We start from the raw sequence: 15,333 nt of genomic DNA on the forward strand, positions 1-15,333 counted from the left end.
TAAAGTATTTTTACCACAAAGCCATGTATCCACGGCGCTCATGTGAAACAGAGAGGTGAGAGACAGAAGCCAGGGAGGGAGGGGGGGGGCGGGAGGACAGCAGGGAGACAGATTGAAGAGGACAGAGAGGGAGAAAGCCCTGCTGTCACCAGGCTGGTTTAGTGCTTCTCAGTCCGTAGAAGCCGTTGATACCTTCCACCTTCCCTTACCTCCTTGTTCTTTCGAGGCCTCGGGGCCGCGCAGCATGAAGCGGGCGCCATGGGCTTTCTGGAAAACTACCAGGAGATCGACCCCGTCACTTTGAACCTGTGCATCCTCATCGCCAGCTACGTCATCTTGCTCCTCGTCTTCCTGATATCGTGCATCATGTACGACTGCCGGGGCAAGGATCCCACCAAGGAGTACGCCCCGGACCCGCAGCCGACCCAGTCCCCCATCCGGCTGGTGGTGATGCAGAGCTCCCCGGCCCCGAAGGGACGGTGGGACGCGGCCAACATGATCACGACCTACCACGAGCCGACGCACGCGGACTTCAGGGAGAAGAAGAGCACGATGGTCTGAGCGAGACTCATCGGACTCACCTTTGTATATACGCAACTTTTCTTTTTCTTTTTCTTTTGTATGTGCGTTTCTTTTTTAATATCTCCTCGTTTCTCGCCGGGACAATGCTAGGATTTTACCGACACAGCAGCAGACTTGCACGGTAAGAGATGGCTTGACGTGTCGATGTCTTTAAGTGGTTGTGTGTCTGGATGTGAAATCCGGTCTTCATCTCGAGGATGTCAAGCCAAAGCCTGAACAAATGTCACGACTGATGAAGCGCAAGGAATAAAGAGGGCATTTCTGTCGAGTTGGGTTGAGAGACGGGCTTTAGGATTAAGGTTCCGGGGTTAGCAAAAAAACACAGAGAGGTGTAGTAGAGGAAGAAACTTAATCAGAGTCTTAACATCTGTGGTCCAAATGAGGCATTTGAGAACAAGAATGGGATGGACTCCTGAACGGGCTGACCGGGCAGAGGCCACAGTGTCACTCAAAGGGACACTTACCACCAGAAAGAGACTGAAATGAACACAAAACATATACAGAACAACTACAAAGAGACTGAAAAGACTATAAAGAGATGCAAAGAGACCACAAAGAGGCTCACAGTGACTAAGAAGGGACAAGACAACCACAAAGAGACACAGATCAACTACAAAGAGACTCAAAATGACCACAAAGAGACACAGATCAACTACAAAGAGACTCAAAATGACCACAAAGAGACACAGATCAACTACAAAGAGACTCAAAAGAAGTACAAAAACATGCAAAACGACTGAAAAGGGGGCAAAACAACCACAGACAAAAATTACTATAAAAAGACCATAACTATTAGCCTACAAAGTGACACAGATCAACTACAAAGAGATGCAAAACCACATCAAAAAGAGGCGAAACAGCTATGAAGTGTGTGTGTCTTGACATGTAGAGGTGCTGGTGGGGCCTTTTGTATATCTGTGCCAAGGGTCGCATCGGCTCATCCAGCCACGCAAACAAGAACCTCTAAGCCGGGGAAACACTCGTCGCATATTGACGTCTTTGGATTCGATTCCTCCTCAACGACACGTAGATAAAACAACACGCGCTGCTTTTGATCGGCTGACATTCGGGGATTAGCGTTTTAACATTTGGTTAAGTCTGGACGGACGCTAAACGTCTTACATAACTCCAGGACGTGTGATGTTGGTTTAGAAAGCGACGGGCCGATGGGTTGAAAGCCCTCGGATCCAGATCCAGGTCCTGACCCGAGACGTCTCGTGTTCTGAGACGTTCGTCTTTTAATCGGCCCAACCCGATACCGGGAAGACCTTAAGCCCTCGATCGATGCAGCGCCGCGCTGGCGTCAACTCTACGGCTGAACGAGCCGAGCAGCGGGAAGGAAAGGCCTCGAGAGCTTCTTCTTTCGTCTCACAGCGCTCGAGTGCAGATGTGGTGAATGAAACATGCAAATGTTTAAATATCACGTGACCGCTGTGTTTGATAAGGAACCGCGGTGCAGGGGAAGTGAAGCCGCCAGCTGCTGTCTGTCGTGAAAAATCTCATTTCTTCACTTGTTTTACTATTTAAAAGCAGAAACTCTTTCTATTTGTTGTTAACTCATTTTTTAAGTGGCCTTCTTTTACAGCGTGAACATCAATAATAAAACTTAGCTTACAGTTGTTTTATTGTGAACAATGACGTCATCATTGATCATCTTTACTTCACCTAAACACAGTCGTGGAGAGAAGCAGAGTTTCGTTCTGATAAACATTTTTAAGGAGCCAAAAACAAATCTGGTTTAAAGTCTCTGGGTCCAAATGTTCAGAGTACGGTTCCCCGGTTCCCCGGTTCCCCGGTTCTGAAACCAGCCACAGTTTATAGACGACTCCTCAACAGACAGCTCTCCTGACTTTAAACACTGATATCTTCAGAGCGGCTGAACAGAATTTTAACATTGAAACTGTGTTTGAAATCTTCACGTTCCTTCGTTCTTTTGCGGTTTTGAACTGTGAAGATATTCCTCAAAAGTCACTTTCAATAGTAGTTCATATCAAGACCCTGGACCCTGGAATCACGTGATCCACATCGGACCTACGATCCAGCAAAGTTATAAAACACAGAAAGCTATTTTAAATCATATCACTGTATATTATACATGTATATCATAATCAGGTGTGTTTTGCCCACGCTACGTTATATTCCTATGTTAGCTGGTTAGCTTAGCATCGCCATCACAAGTCAAACTATCCTGAGGCGGCTCATTTACCGCTTTCATGTCATGTTGGATATTAATTATTTTATGGTATTTAAAAATTTACAATTTGTAAATACAATTTATGTCAACATCTATGTTGTGATTGTGTCAGTAGATGTTTATGTACTCAGCGCTAAAAACTACTGAAAGGGAGACACAGCAGGCAAACATCATAAATACACATTGAGGTGTTTATTTCACTACTTAATGTATTTGTGAATGGAGATTTCTTCTAAATTTACCAAAGGTCCCCGTTAGATAATGCTTCAATAGCATATTTAAACATAACATTTCATAAAACTTGTAATAGAATAAACCCTGGTGTTGCTGTGAGTGATGAAGTGGTGAAGTGTGATGGTGAGATCTACTAGTTCATGTTGTGACCCTCTTCACCTGGAGACTCTTCTAAATGTCTGGACTTTAACTAAACGTCTCTTTAAAGGAGCTTTTCTATCAATGGAGTTTTTCTCACACTCTGATCCAGAAATCTCCACTTCAGTAGTTCTGACATCCACCAAACTTCACACCTTCATTCCTCTCTGTGTGCTGAAGCTTTCTACAGAGGGCTTTGTCCACACACCACTCACACACTCATTTATACAACGTTTTGTTGATTTTCTGATGAACGTAGTGACAAAAACAGAGCTCAGCTGATGATTACAGAGATGGACGGTTGGAGCTGCCAGCGCCTCATCAGGAATAGATCCCGAAGCTCCGAGAAGTCCCAGCGGACAGAAACCTGGAGCTCAAAGTAATCCTGATACTTCTGAGAAACGAGCACAAACTGGAGCTCATTCAGAACAAAAGAACGTGTTAGAACACAAGAAGGTGGATAATATATTATGTAACTAAGACACATTACAGTATGGCTTTTGTTTTACTGTTTATTGAATGTTTTATGATTCTGGGTTTCTTGCTGCCGCTTGTGTTTTCCGTTTGGTGTGCATGATGTATAGAAACGTTTGGTTTTCCACCAAGGATCCACGTAGAACTTAAAACATAGATCATCAATGAAGCGTTCGTGGCATGGAGTTCTGTGTAGGCCTCATATTCTCCTCATTGATGCACACACACACCGCCTGATGTTGGATCTTTTCTCATTTTAATTTCTCATGTATTCCAGTAGAGTGACCAAACAACAGTGACCGTAAACGATCAGCTGACCTCCGACCTCTCTTCCTCGTCTGTGTCCAGACATCCAGAGTGACTCTTCTTTAATTAGAACACTAACATATCTACGTCTATATTCATATTTATATTAACACATGTGGGGAAACCTCTGGCTGCTGACCAACAGCTTTAGTACGTGACAATGAGGGGCGTCACGATACACCAGCAGTGACGATAACCGTGATGTTAAAATATGAAATATTGATACCATGTTAATAATATAATATTGTGTAAATAGTCCAGGGCCTCTTAAGTCATATATATATATAAAGTTATGGTTGTAGACTCTCTCTCTCCACCTCCATACACTCGTATTTTGAGTGTAATTCATTTGCCAAAAAAAAAAGAGACAAAAACAAATTCAAAGATGAGTTTTTTATATTTTCTATAGATGTTGAAATAATATCGTGAAATCCACAATAGTCGTGTGGTGAACGTCTGATATTGTGACAATGATGTTACTGATGTCACATTTTCTGCAATGATAATAATAAATAATAATAACATGAATTTATTAAAACACTCGTCTTCCTGCAGGTAAATGAGGATTTATACAGATTTAAGTTATTCTCAACTGCCACCATTTTAATTTAATAACATCATAATTCATTCATAAATAATTTGACCTGTGTCTTGGCTTTTTAAAGAGGGCTGGCCCGTATTAAATCTATCAATGAGCCTAATTTATGTTTATTAGTTTTTCATGTTCATAACATTAAAATAAAAAAGAAACTGTTGAATCTAGTAAAATGTAAATTCATGTATTAATTTGACCCTTTAAGTGATGAGAGAGAAACAGTTTGATCTGTTATTTATTGACAATAATGAAGATGACACACAGGTTGATTTGGGGATTATGATTTGGGACGGACTGTAGAGAGATTATGCATTTGGTCGTGTGTGTGTGTGTGTGTGTGTGTGTGTGTGTGTGTGTGTGTGTGTGTGTGTGTGTGTGTGTGTGTGTGTCATCAGCTTCATGTTCTCTGTTCTCGTTCTTCACTGTGAACTGAAGCTCCTCTTGTGTTTACGATGATGAACTTTTTTTAACATATTTCTTATTGATCGTTTTATTCCGTCGTTGACTGATGACTCTCTACTCTTCATTAACCGGCCGGTGATTAACAACAGACCTCCGTGATGAAGGCCACACTTTGGCTCAAAAACCAACATCTGCAGGTTATTCCATAAACCAAGATGTTATGATCCACTAAAGTTCATCTCAAGAGATGAACACATCTCTGTTTGCTGTCTTGATTGTAAGGGAGTCTGGACTATTGAGTGAGATTCAACTTTGTTTGGGAGCGAAGAGGAAGAAACACTTGGAAGACATCTTTCATAGTTGATATTACCATTATTAATGTCATTATCAGAGGCATAACATATCTGGAATATATATTTAAATATAGGTGATGTTTGTTTGGCAGGACATATTTTGTCGTCAATAGTTTGACAGATTTAAAGAGTTTTTACAGATAGATATACTTGACTCTGCTCTATGGTCGATGTGATATCTGATGGATGTGAACTTCCTCACAGGAGGTGAACTACGGGCGACGCGTTGGAGCATGAAACAGTTAAACCAATTATGAAGCAGTTTAACCCTGTGTCACGTAAAGCCTCTTCGACATAAGGTCACTCTCACCTTTGTGTCTGAAGTCAGTCAGCAGAGGCGGAGCACGTTTAATAAAGTCACTTTGACTTAATGGTGAAGGAACAACAGGCTCAGAACCAGCCCCAAACAAGAGAAAAGAAAAGCCTGAATCACAACAGCGGGAGGACGAGGACGAGTGGCTGATCCTTATGTGCTGAGGCTTGATGGGACTCAGGTGTGTCTTGATGGGACTCAGGTGTGTCTTGATGGAGGTAAACGAGGGGACAAGTGTGCAGGGAAGGAGCAGGTGGCTCTGGAGAGCTCTATGAGGAACCGTTTTGAGGTTGTGATGATGAAGATTGAAATGTAACAGTGTTCCTGTCAACTGGAGGCAGTTGTTTGGATACAGAGTTGGTTTTGTGAGGCAGAAAAATAATTAGACACCTTCTGAGGACTGTGTGGAGGTGCAGTTTGATTGACAGGTCCCTGACCCCCCCCCCCCCTTTGGCTTTGTTGCCCCTGTGCAGAGACGTGACTCCTTCACATATTCCTCTTAACGTTCATGGATAGCTCCATCTGATTGTCCAGGATCTTCAGACAGTTGTGACGTCCTGATGTGCACTGAGAAGAGTGGAGCGTGACGGTTCTTCAGAGTCCAGACATCCACACAGGTGTTCTCAGTCATTCCGGCTCATCAGACCTGTGCAAAGGTTGAGGTTGGATTGGAAGCGATAGGCAGGAAATGACACGAGATCATGAATCTCATGCTCTAATAAAAGTACAGTCGTGTTTCCAAACTGCAAACCGGTAAACACGTTTCTGTAGCTTAAATGTCCTGAAGTGATGTGACTTGAGTCAGCGTCAGTTTGAGTTTAAGATGAGTCTGAAAGTTAAAACAATACATCTGGAGTTTTGAAAAACTTCCAACCTTCAAAATTGAAGTTCCTACAAATCTGTCGACCCCGACTTCACGAAGAAGCTGTCGTCTGATGTCACACGACAAGTGCACATTGTAAATGGTAATCCATCAACTAAGCTGTATTTATTTTGTAAAATTCGCTCCTCATTTTCATGCAATTTCCTGCGAAAGTGTCAATTTACGCTTGTTGCACGAGGACAGTCTTTTCAAAATAAACTTCCGTCTTCACAGGAAACTTCAGTTAGGGATAAAAGATCATCGTTTGGGTTAAAATAACCACAGAAGAGCCGTCACTGAGGTATGCAAGTTACTTGAAAAATAAAAAATGGACATGCTTCATGTGCTGCATTCTCTCTAGTGTCCACCAGGGGGCGACTCCTCTGGTTGTATAGAAGTCTAGTCTAAAGTGACTCTACTTCTCTCTTGATTTATTCCCTCAGTAAACATTGTAAACATGAGTTTATGGTCTCAATCTCTAGTTTACAGTCTCCTTCAATACAGCATGATGTTCATTTAGTACATTATGCTCCATTTAGAGTCAAACAGACCATAAAGCAGGGGATGATTTAGGGTTTTTAAAAATGACACAAAGAGACAGGACAGGTGTAAACTGATAAACTGAGAGTTCAGATCAAACACCAGTGAAGCTCTCAGACACAGACGGGGGACAGGAAGACATCCTGAGCCTCCGTGACGCTGCTCAACCTGCAGCTCCAGCAGCTCTGAACCACATTAGAGGCGTTGGACCGGCGCCACAAACAAGGAGACATTGTGTCCTGACATGTGGCCTCCCGCTGTCTCTGCTGATGAACGTATAGACAATGAGCTCTGTCTCTTTGTCTGGATCCATCCCATTCTCCGCTCCAACAGTAGCTGTGTACCACAAAGGCTCGGATAGCTTTCACTTCATAGGCTGGTTACACTGTCTTTCTATGGCTTTCTGATATATGAGGCCTATTTTTCGTTTGTAATTGAAGAGAAAGTGTTTATCTGTATCTGGAAACACACGCAGGGTTCCTCTGGTTCCTTTCTTCTTGTGTGCAGCGAGAGTGAACCTCATGAACTTCATTAAGCCTGAGGTTTGCTCTTTGGTCTTACATAAACCGCCTGTTGTATATCTGAGAGTCACTGATGGAGTTACGGCGCTCTTACGTAACGGAGCTGGTTCAGAGGTCACTGTCTGTCTGTCTGTCTTTGTCACTTTGTCTGACAAGATTCAAACATGTTCTCCTCCTCGATCCCCGCTGCAGGAGGCTGTCTGTGGCATCTCTCTGTGGAGTAGTTAGTTTAAAAAAGACACATTAGAGTTGAAGCATCAGCTGGGTTCAGTTCATGGTGGGTTCAGCTGTTTTTCTGACACAATCGGTGGTCTGTGTTGAGGAACCTCTCATAAGATGTGTTTAACAAAAACAACATCATGATCAGAATTGATTGAGCCGAGCTGTGTATTATTTTAATATGTTAGACTAACTAATATTATCAAGAAAATATTTATTTTATTTTATTACATTTTATTAAATTACATTTTATTTTATTAAATTGTATTACATTTTATTAAATTACATTTTATTAAATTAAATTGTATTACATTTTATTAAATTACATTTTATTAAATTAAATTGTATTAAATTGGATTGCATTTTATAAAATGTTATTACATTTTATAAAATTGTATTACTTTCTATTAAATTTGATTGTATTTATTAAATTTGATTGTATTAAATTTGATTACATTTTATTTTATTAAATTGTATTTTATTAAATTGTATAAAATTGTATAAAACTGTATTAAATTACATTTTATTAAATTGTATTACATATTATTAAATTTTATTCAATTTTGTTAAATTAAATTTTATTTTATTACATTTTATTTTATTACATTTTATTTTATTACATTTTACTTTATTTTACTAAACTATAAGTACCTGAACCACACTCCAGACCAGGTGGTGGCAGTAATGCACCAATTAATTGTTTGCCAACCACCAATAAACCTCACAACAGAAGAAGAAGAAGAAGAAGAAGAAGAAGAAGAAGAAGTCACTCCACACATCTCGCCACCGGTTGGGCGGCGAGGCACACAACACACAAAAGAAGAGAAGAAGAAAAAAATTTACATTTTATGTTGAGCGGTTCAGCGGGTGGGAGTTGTCCGTCATTGAGCGGTGCTCGCGGGGGTCTTTTTGTCGGTTTGTCCCGGGAGCTGCTGGCTGGTGCTCATGGGGATACGTCCAGCCTGAAGGAGACACAGTGAGCCGGTGTTTATCACAGAATGGTATTAAGAAAAAGACTAAAATGGAGCCTTTTGTAGTTGGAGTATTGCCGCTGCCGGTGCCTTGTAGCTGTAGTGAAAGTTAGCTCATGATTAGCATCACGTTAGCTTACTAGCTAATGCTAGGACGTCCGGTCTCCTCTCGGTTTATTGTTTTATTCTTCTCTTTTGTACTGAAGGGCTTTTGTTGCTCTTTTTGTTTGCTGATATTTTTTAAAATTTTTATTTTTGGTTCCTTGTGCTGAAATGAAGAGAGTGAACAGCTTCCAGAGGTTCGTGAAATCCCCCCCCCAATTTTTTTTTTCACTTTTATAAAAACAGGTTGTCAGAAAAGAGATCGCTGATGTGACGTCACTCGCTCGTGTTATTGTGTCAGTTGGGATTAACTAATAAAGTTAGTTGAACTCAATTCTTCACGCTAGAATAACACGAGTTGCTGTTTTTAGCTCTTCTGGTTTATATATTATATATAAACAAAATAATTTTGAATGAATGCAGTTTTTATAAAAAAAATGTATTTAATTAGACTGAAATCAAAGAGACACTGATGGGGAATTAATTTGTGATAATTCACAATAATAATAATATTATTGGTTGTTGATTCTTTGCCTTTCTGTGTTTATAATATCACTATAAATTTAGTATCTGTGTGTTTTGGACTTTCGGATTTCTTCTGTGGCTCTGGAGAAATTGTTGACATTTAATTTAATTGACTAAATCACATAAAGACACAATTAAACGACGACGACAAGTGTTACTGTTAGCTCTGAATAATAAGACGTCCACTAGTCTGCCCTCCATAGAAGAGTAGTTATGAATATACTATTAACTTGTTGTTATAAAATGTATTATATGAGTCAAGTCACTGCATCTCAAGCAGGTTAGACTCAGAGTAATGATATAAAGTCACTGTTATTGTATGTGATTAGTTTCTAGGTAAAGTCCAGTGGTGTCTCACTTCTTATCTACACCTCCAGATTATTATCTACCTTCATGTCCTTTAAACATTTACCCGTGTGGGTTTATTATTCCTGTACTATAGACAGCGTCCATAAAGTGTTTGTGTGTTTGTGTGTTTCAGGTTCATGAACAGACGGGCCTCTGCTAACTGCCGCTACCAGCCCACCTGCTACGAGCACGCTGCAAACTGCTACACCCATGCAGTGAGTGTCTGAGAGCAACGTTGTTCTGCCGGTCTTCTGTTCAGGGTTCTGGCTCTGAGATGACCGCAGCGGGCTGGAATGTCTCGTGTGACGTTTTAATGGTTTTGTGTCGCACGCAGTTCCTCATCGCGCCGGCCGTCGTGGGCATGGCGTTGCTGCACCGTCGGTCGGACAACGGCTGGGAGAAGATCACGGCCTGGGTGTACGGCACGGGCCTGTGCGCCCTCTTCCTGGTCTCCACTGTGTTCCACGTCATCAGCTGGAAGAGGAGCCACATGAGGTGAGCAGCGGCGAGCAGAAAAACCCGAAACGGCCTCGAGTTAAGAATAAAGAGCGTGAGGAATAACGACTCTCCGGTTTGTTTGTTTGTTTGTTTGTTTCAGGTCCATGGAACAGTGCTTCCACATGTGTGACAGAGTGGTCATCTATTTCTTCATCGCTGCCTCCTACACACCGTGGTGAGCGCCACACACACACACACACACACACACAGACACACACAGAGGACTCTTCACGCCAACCAGAAGCCCGACGTTGGACGCTGATGTCTCTCTTTGTCTCCTCAGGTTGAACCTGCGTGAGCTGGGCCCTCTAGCGGCACACATGCGCTGGTTTGTGTGGCTCATGGCTGCTGCTGGAACCATCTATGTCTTCAACTATCATGAAAAGTGAGATCCTCCAGGAGGTTTGGGGGGATTTCAAAAATCTGTCTGTTGTCACTCGTATGCAAATGAGGGATTATCCAACGCTAACTTTTGGTCAATTTAGGAGAAGTCTACAGATGCAAATAGACAAAAGTAGTGTGTGTGTGTGTGTGTGTGTGTGTGTGTGTGTGTGTGTGTGTGTGTGTTTCTCAGAACACGTCTCCGTTTGTCTCTGCAGGTACAAGCTTGTTGAGCTGGCCTTCTACCTGATGATGGGCTTCCTCCCCGCGTCAGTCGTGACATCAATGGTAACATTATCGTTTATGAATATCTTAACGGCCACGTTTTGATTTGCATGTTCCTCATCAAATGTGTTTTTATTGGTTCTGTGACGCTTCGCTCTCCTTGATAAACGCAGCGTGTTGAATCTCTCTGTCTTCTGCTGCCCTCTTGTGGTGTTGATGAAGACAGCAGCCTCGAGTCTCCTTGCAACACGTGCGTCTCTGCAGTTCTCAGTCCACAGAGAGGGACTCAGCTGGGAGCGTTTCAGTGACGTCTCCTTTCCTTGTTTGTCTCGCGCTTCCTTTGGCAGAGCAACACGGAGGGCCTTCAGGAGCTGGCCTGCGGCGGCCTCATCTACTGCCTCGGCGTGTTCTTCTTCAAGAGCGACGGCGTCATCCCCTTCGCCCACGCCATCTGGCACGTGTTCGTGGCGCTGGCGGCGGCCGTGCACTACTACGCCATCTGGAAATACCTCTACAAGGCGGCCAGCGCGGACGCCCTCCAGTCGTGACCACGGGGCCTAGGGGCGGGGGGGGGAGATATGTATGTGTGTGTGTGTGTGTGTGTGTATATATATATATGTGTGTATATATATATATATATATATATATATATATATATATATATATGTATGTGTGTATATATATATATATATATATATATATATACACATATATATATATACGGCATATATATACGGCTGGACGGCCGGCACCGCCACCTCTTGACCCCGCCTCCACACCGACTCCCTCAGCTGCCTCAGCTGCAGCGACCGCCGTGAAGTTTACTCAAATAATGACCGTGAATTGTTTACTGTTTTCTAATGTGTGTGTGTGTGTGTGTGTGTGTGTGTGTGTGTGTGTGTGTGTGTGTGTGTGTGTGTGTGTGTGTGTGTGTGTGTGTGTGTGTGTGTGTGTGTGTGTGTGTGTGTGTGGTGGTGGTGGTGGGGTGGGGGGGATGATGATGATGATGATGATGATGATGAGTCAGCGTCTCACAAAGCTGCTTTGTACAACTTGAGTCGAAACACTGGACAGTGAGGGAGATCTAGAGACATTCAGTGTTTGAGGGATTTGATAAGAAGTGTTTTTGTATCGTTCACATTCCACATTTGGATGATCTCGTCTGACGACACACACACACCTTCTTTAGGACCAATGTTTTCTTTAGTCAGGGATCAGGGATCATCAGGGATCAGGGATCCTCGGTTTCTCCTCGTTCAGTATCTAGCCCCCCCCCCCCCCCCCCCCCGGTGTCAGGCTGAGCTGGGTTTAGTTAGACGATGAGAGCTTCAGGTAAACAAGGAGACGGAGAGTCGTCTTCATTCTGTTCTTCATCATGTGAACAGTGCTCCACCGTGGTTCTGTTGTCCTCTGACTCACCTCCACACTAAGCTCATCTCTCGTGGCTCCGGGTTCCTGAACCAGCGACTCTGGTTTAAAGGACCGCTGTGTGTGTTTTTGTAATGTTCGTTCGTTCCGTTGATTTATGGATCCCGGCCTTTTTTTGCAGGAGGGGAGATCAAAAATAAAAAAAAACAACCTGCTGCTTTTCTTTCTTTGTCTTTTCCACTGGGTGTTAACGGTGCTGCTCATATGTACATGAACGCCCCTCCACTCTACTGAGTACCACCTTTCTACTGTGACAATAAAACATGACCACGCCCACTGTGTGTGTGTGTGTGTGTGTGTGTTCTCTGTCTCATTAGACACTGTCATGTCTGACAGGATTTTAAAAGATGTGTCCAATATATATAGAGAGACTGTTTGTCCAGATGCATTCTGGTTAGTTCAGCATCACTAGATGGGACAGTTAGCTAGCACCTCCTCTTTGGCGGCTCTTTAGTGTCGACTTTAACCAAAGCTTGAGGCCGGGTTTAAACGCTAAAACCAGCCTTAAGCTTTGCTGTGCTTAAAACCAGCATCAACATATCCACATGGTAGTCTGAACAGCAGGTTTAAAGTAGAACTATCTTTAGTACAGAGACCAATATTCTGTTTGTTACAGATTTAAATGTTTGATCATTTCTGCCTGTTTAAACTCAACTTATTTACAGATTTATCTAAAAGAAAGATTAAACTAAAGTACAGATAAATAATACTTTTCAACGTTGGGAGCGACGGACTGGTTCCTCTGGTGATGAATCAGACTTTTCATCATAGTGTCAAGAATGTGTAATTCATATTAAAATAAAATAAAGCTGCATGGAGGAGCAGAGGAAGGAGACACGGCGGGAAAAGAATTGGGATTTTTTTATTATTAGACACTACAAGTTACAGAGAGACAGAGAGGCTGAAGACTGAGCAGCACACACACACACACACACACACACACACACACACACACACACACACACACACACACACACACACACACACACACCCGCTCCATGAGAACACACCCTCACACGTCGTGTTGTTACTCTCTGGAACAGTCCGCTGGTGTTGCCATGAATACAATGGTTACAAGTCTGTTTGAAATGTCCAAAAGAAGAGAGTCGTCAGTGTTCATAATATAATAATAATAATAATAATAATAATAATAAATATATATATATATATATATATATAAAGTTGTGTTTGGTTCTTTTTGGATGCACTGAGAAGCCCTTCAGTGCAGATGTGAAACTATCTGATGGAGAACTTTACATTGTGGAGAGACTGAGGATCACTCAGTGTATTCAAGGCACTGGAACAGACTCAGAGTGATGGAGCAGGATCCCGGGTGAGGTAGAGGAGCCACTCGACAGTGAGGTACGTTAGGGATACGCGTGGATTCATTATTGGCTTTTTCCTGTATCTATATATATGATTTCATAAAAAGATGCTCCACAGACTGGGGGGGGGGGGGGGGGGGGGGGGGGGCATCGTTCCGGTCTTCTCTGTGAACCCCTCTGAAGAAGAAAAGAACCGTTTATCTACGGAACACAAACCTTTGGATCCATAATGTTCTGGGATCAGACGCGTTTTATTGGGACGATGTTGGACTTCGTTGTTTTTTTTTTCAACCCTGAACAGAACCAAATACTGATGTATGGGAGTCCAGAGACGACAATATTAAAACTAGAATAATTTGCTCAAATTTAAATTTAATTTGCTGTTAGTTTGCACAATATATGTAAAAAAAATATATATCTTAAATTAAAATTAAAACTATTAAGAAATTAAATATATTTTATATTTATATAACAACTGAACGTGACATCAACTTTTTAAATTTGGCAGGAAATTGTATTTAATAAATTAATTAGAATAAAAAAACGTTTAGCATATATCTGATAAAAAAACAAAATAAAAAAACTAATGGACAGTAACCGTAACTTCATATTTAATGCACACTGGGGCTGTCACAATATCAGATTTTCATTATCGGATTATTGATAATAATTCATGATAATAAATAGTTTGTCAAATTCACTTTATGGCAAATAATGAATGACTCAGAATACGAGTGTAGAAAGGTGGAGAGTCGGTCTAACTAAGAACACAAATAATATCCCAAAATGTCAAACTCTCCCTTTGAAAGACTTAACATTGGCAGCTCTGGACTTCCATACCAACAATCAGAAACGTCGACATCGTCCCTAAAAAAAAACAGGAATCGGCCGTTAAGGTCTCGAACCGATTGTCAAAAAAAGGCAGCAGCGTGCAGCTCTACGCTACGACACGAGCAGCCTCCATCACTCAGGTTCAGGGACCAATCACAGAGCAGCAGCAGCAGCAGAGTAACCAATCACAGAGCAGCAGCAGCAGCAGAGTAACCAATCACAGAGCAGCAGCAGAGTAACCAATCACAGAGCAGCAGCAGCAGGAGTAACCAATCACAGAGCAGCAGCAGCAGCAGACTTCCCTTCCTTCATAGTAACTTCAACTCTTCACATCACAAAGAAACGAATCACAAGCTGCGTGGTTTGAAAAGAATAATATTCACAATTGTTAGAAACTACATTCTCTCTTCTGGACCGCATTCTTCACCGTCTGCTTCCTCAGAGTTTAATGGATTCATATGGGAGCCTAAAGGTGGCGCCAACACAAGCAGGAGTGTAGTCATCATAATAATATTAATAATAATAATAATAATAATAATAATAATAATGATGATAATAATAATAATGCCCAGGAGGTTTGGGTGCTGCTGAACATCCACACATCCGTGTAGAACTACCACGTCCCAGCTGAATGTATAGAATATCAAAATACCACTATATGTCTTTTGAGTTATATATATTTGTATTCTTTAATAATATTTTGGATCCGTTGTGCCTTTTAAAATACATAATGTATAGGAAAAATACTGTACAAAAAAGGAGCAACTTATAGAATAAGTTTCATATAAACATATCTCTTGTAACCAATATATCATCTGTCTGTCAACGGTTTGGTCTGCAGTACACAAATCAAACACAGGACCGGACAACACCACCCGCCGTCGTCTGTCCTCACCTTTACATTCATACAGCCATCTTTAAAAAACACACAGAGCAACGATGAGACACGACAGCATTGATTTCTAA

General features: G+C 41.8%; 2 protein-coding genes across 3 annotated transcripts; both read left to right on the top strand.

The window, feature by feature from the left end:
• Positions 1-258: 258 nt before the first annotated feature.
• On the top strand, positions 259-561 carry LOC137884155 (small integral membrane protein 36-like). The gene has a single exon (XM_068725863.1). It carries the CDS (start codon positions 259-261, stop codon positions 559-561), a length of 303 nt encoding a protein of 100 aa, XP_068581964.1.
• A 7,936-nt stretch (positions 562-8,497) lies between these two features.
• On the top strand, positions 8,498-11,383 carry mmd (monocyte to macrophage differentiation-associated). 2 transcript variants are annotated; one of them, XM_068725692.1, is made up of 7 exons: positions 8,498-9,003; positions 9,813-9,894; positions 10,014-10,174; positions 10,278-10,352; positions 10,461-10,562; positions 10,777-10,846; positions 11,131-11,383. In XM_068725692.1, the coding sequence occupies exons 1-7, from the start codon at positions 8,978-8,980 to the stop codon at positions 11,329-11,331; spliced, it is 717 nt and encodes a 238-aa protein (XP_068581793.1). In that variant the 5' UTR covers positions 8,498-8,977; the 3' UTR covers positions 11,332-11,383. The 2 variants fall into 2 exon arrangements, with proteins under 2 accessions (XP_068581793.1, XP_068581794.1); XM_068725693.1 differs by having other exon boundaries at positions 8,498-8,734.
• Positions 11,384-15,333: the final 3,950 nt, after the last annotated feature.

This window comes from Cebidichthys violaceus, unplaced genomic scaffold (genome assembly GCF_023349555.1).
Source record: "Cebidichthys violaceus isolate CVI_PGR_0920_01 unplaced genomic scaffold, fCebVio1.0.p SCAF_36, whole genome shotgun sequence".
Lineage (NCBI taxonomy): Eukaryota > Metazoa > Chordata > Actinopteri > Perciformes > Stichaeidae > Cebidichthys > Cebidichthys violaceus.

Bases quoted from the DNA above. Each gene is read 5' to 3' on its own strand.
- LOC137884155 (XM_068725863.1), top strand. From the start codon at position 259: ATGGGCTTTCTGGAAAACTACCAGGAGATCGACCCCGTCACTTTGAAC.
- mmd (XM_068725692.1), top strand. From the start codon at position 8,978: ATGAAGAGAGTGAACAGCTTCCAGAG. The intron at 9,895-10,013 runs GTGAGTGTCTGA...TGTCGCACGCAG, and splicing joins CAAACTGCTACACCCATGCA to TTCCTCATCGCGCCGGCCGT. The intron at 10,353-10,460 runs GTGAGCGCCACA...TTGTCTCCTCAG, and splicing joins GCTGCCTCCTACACACCGTG to GTTGAACCTGCGTGAGCTGG.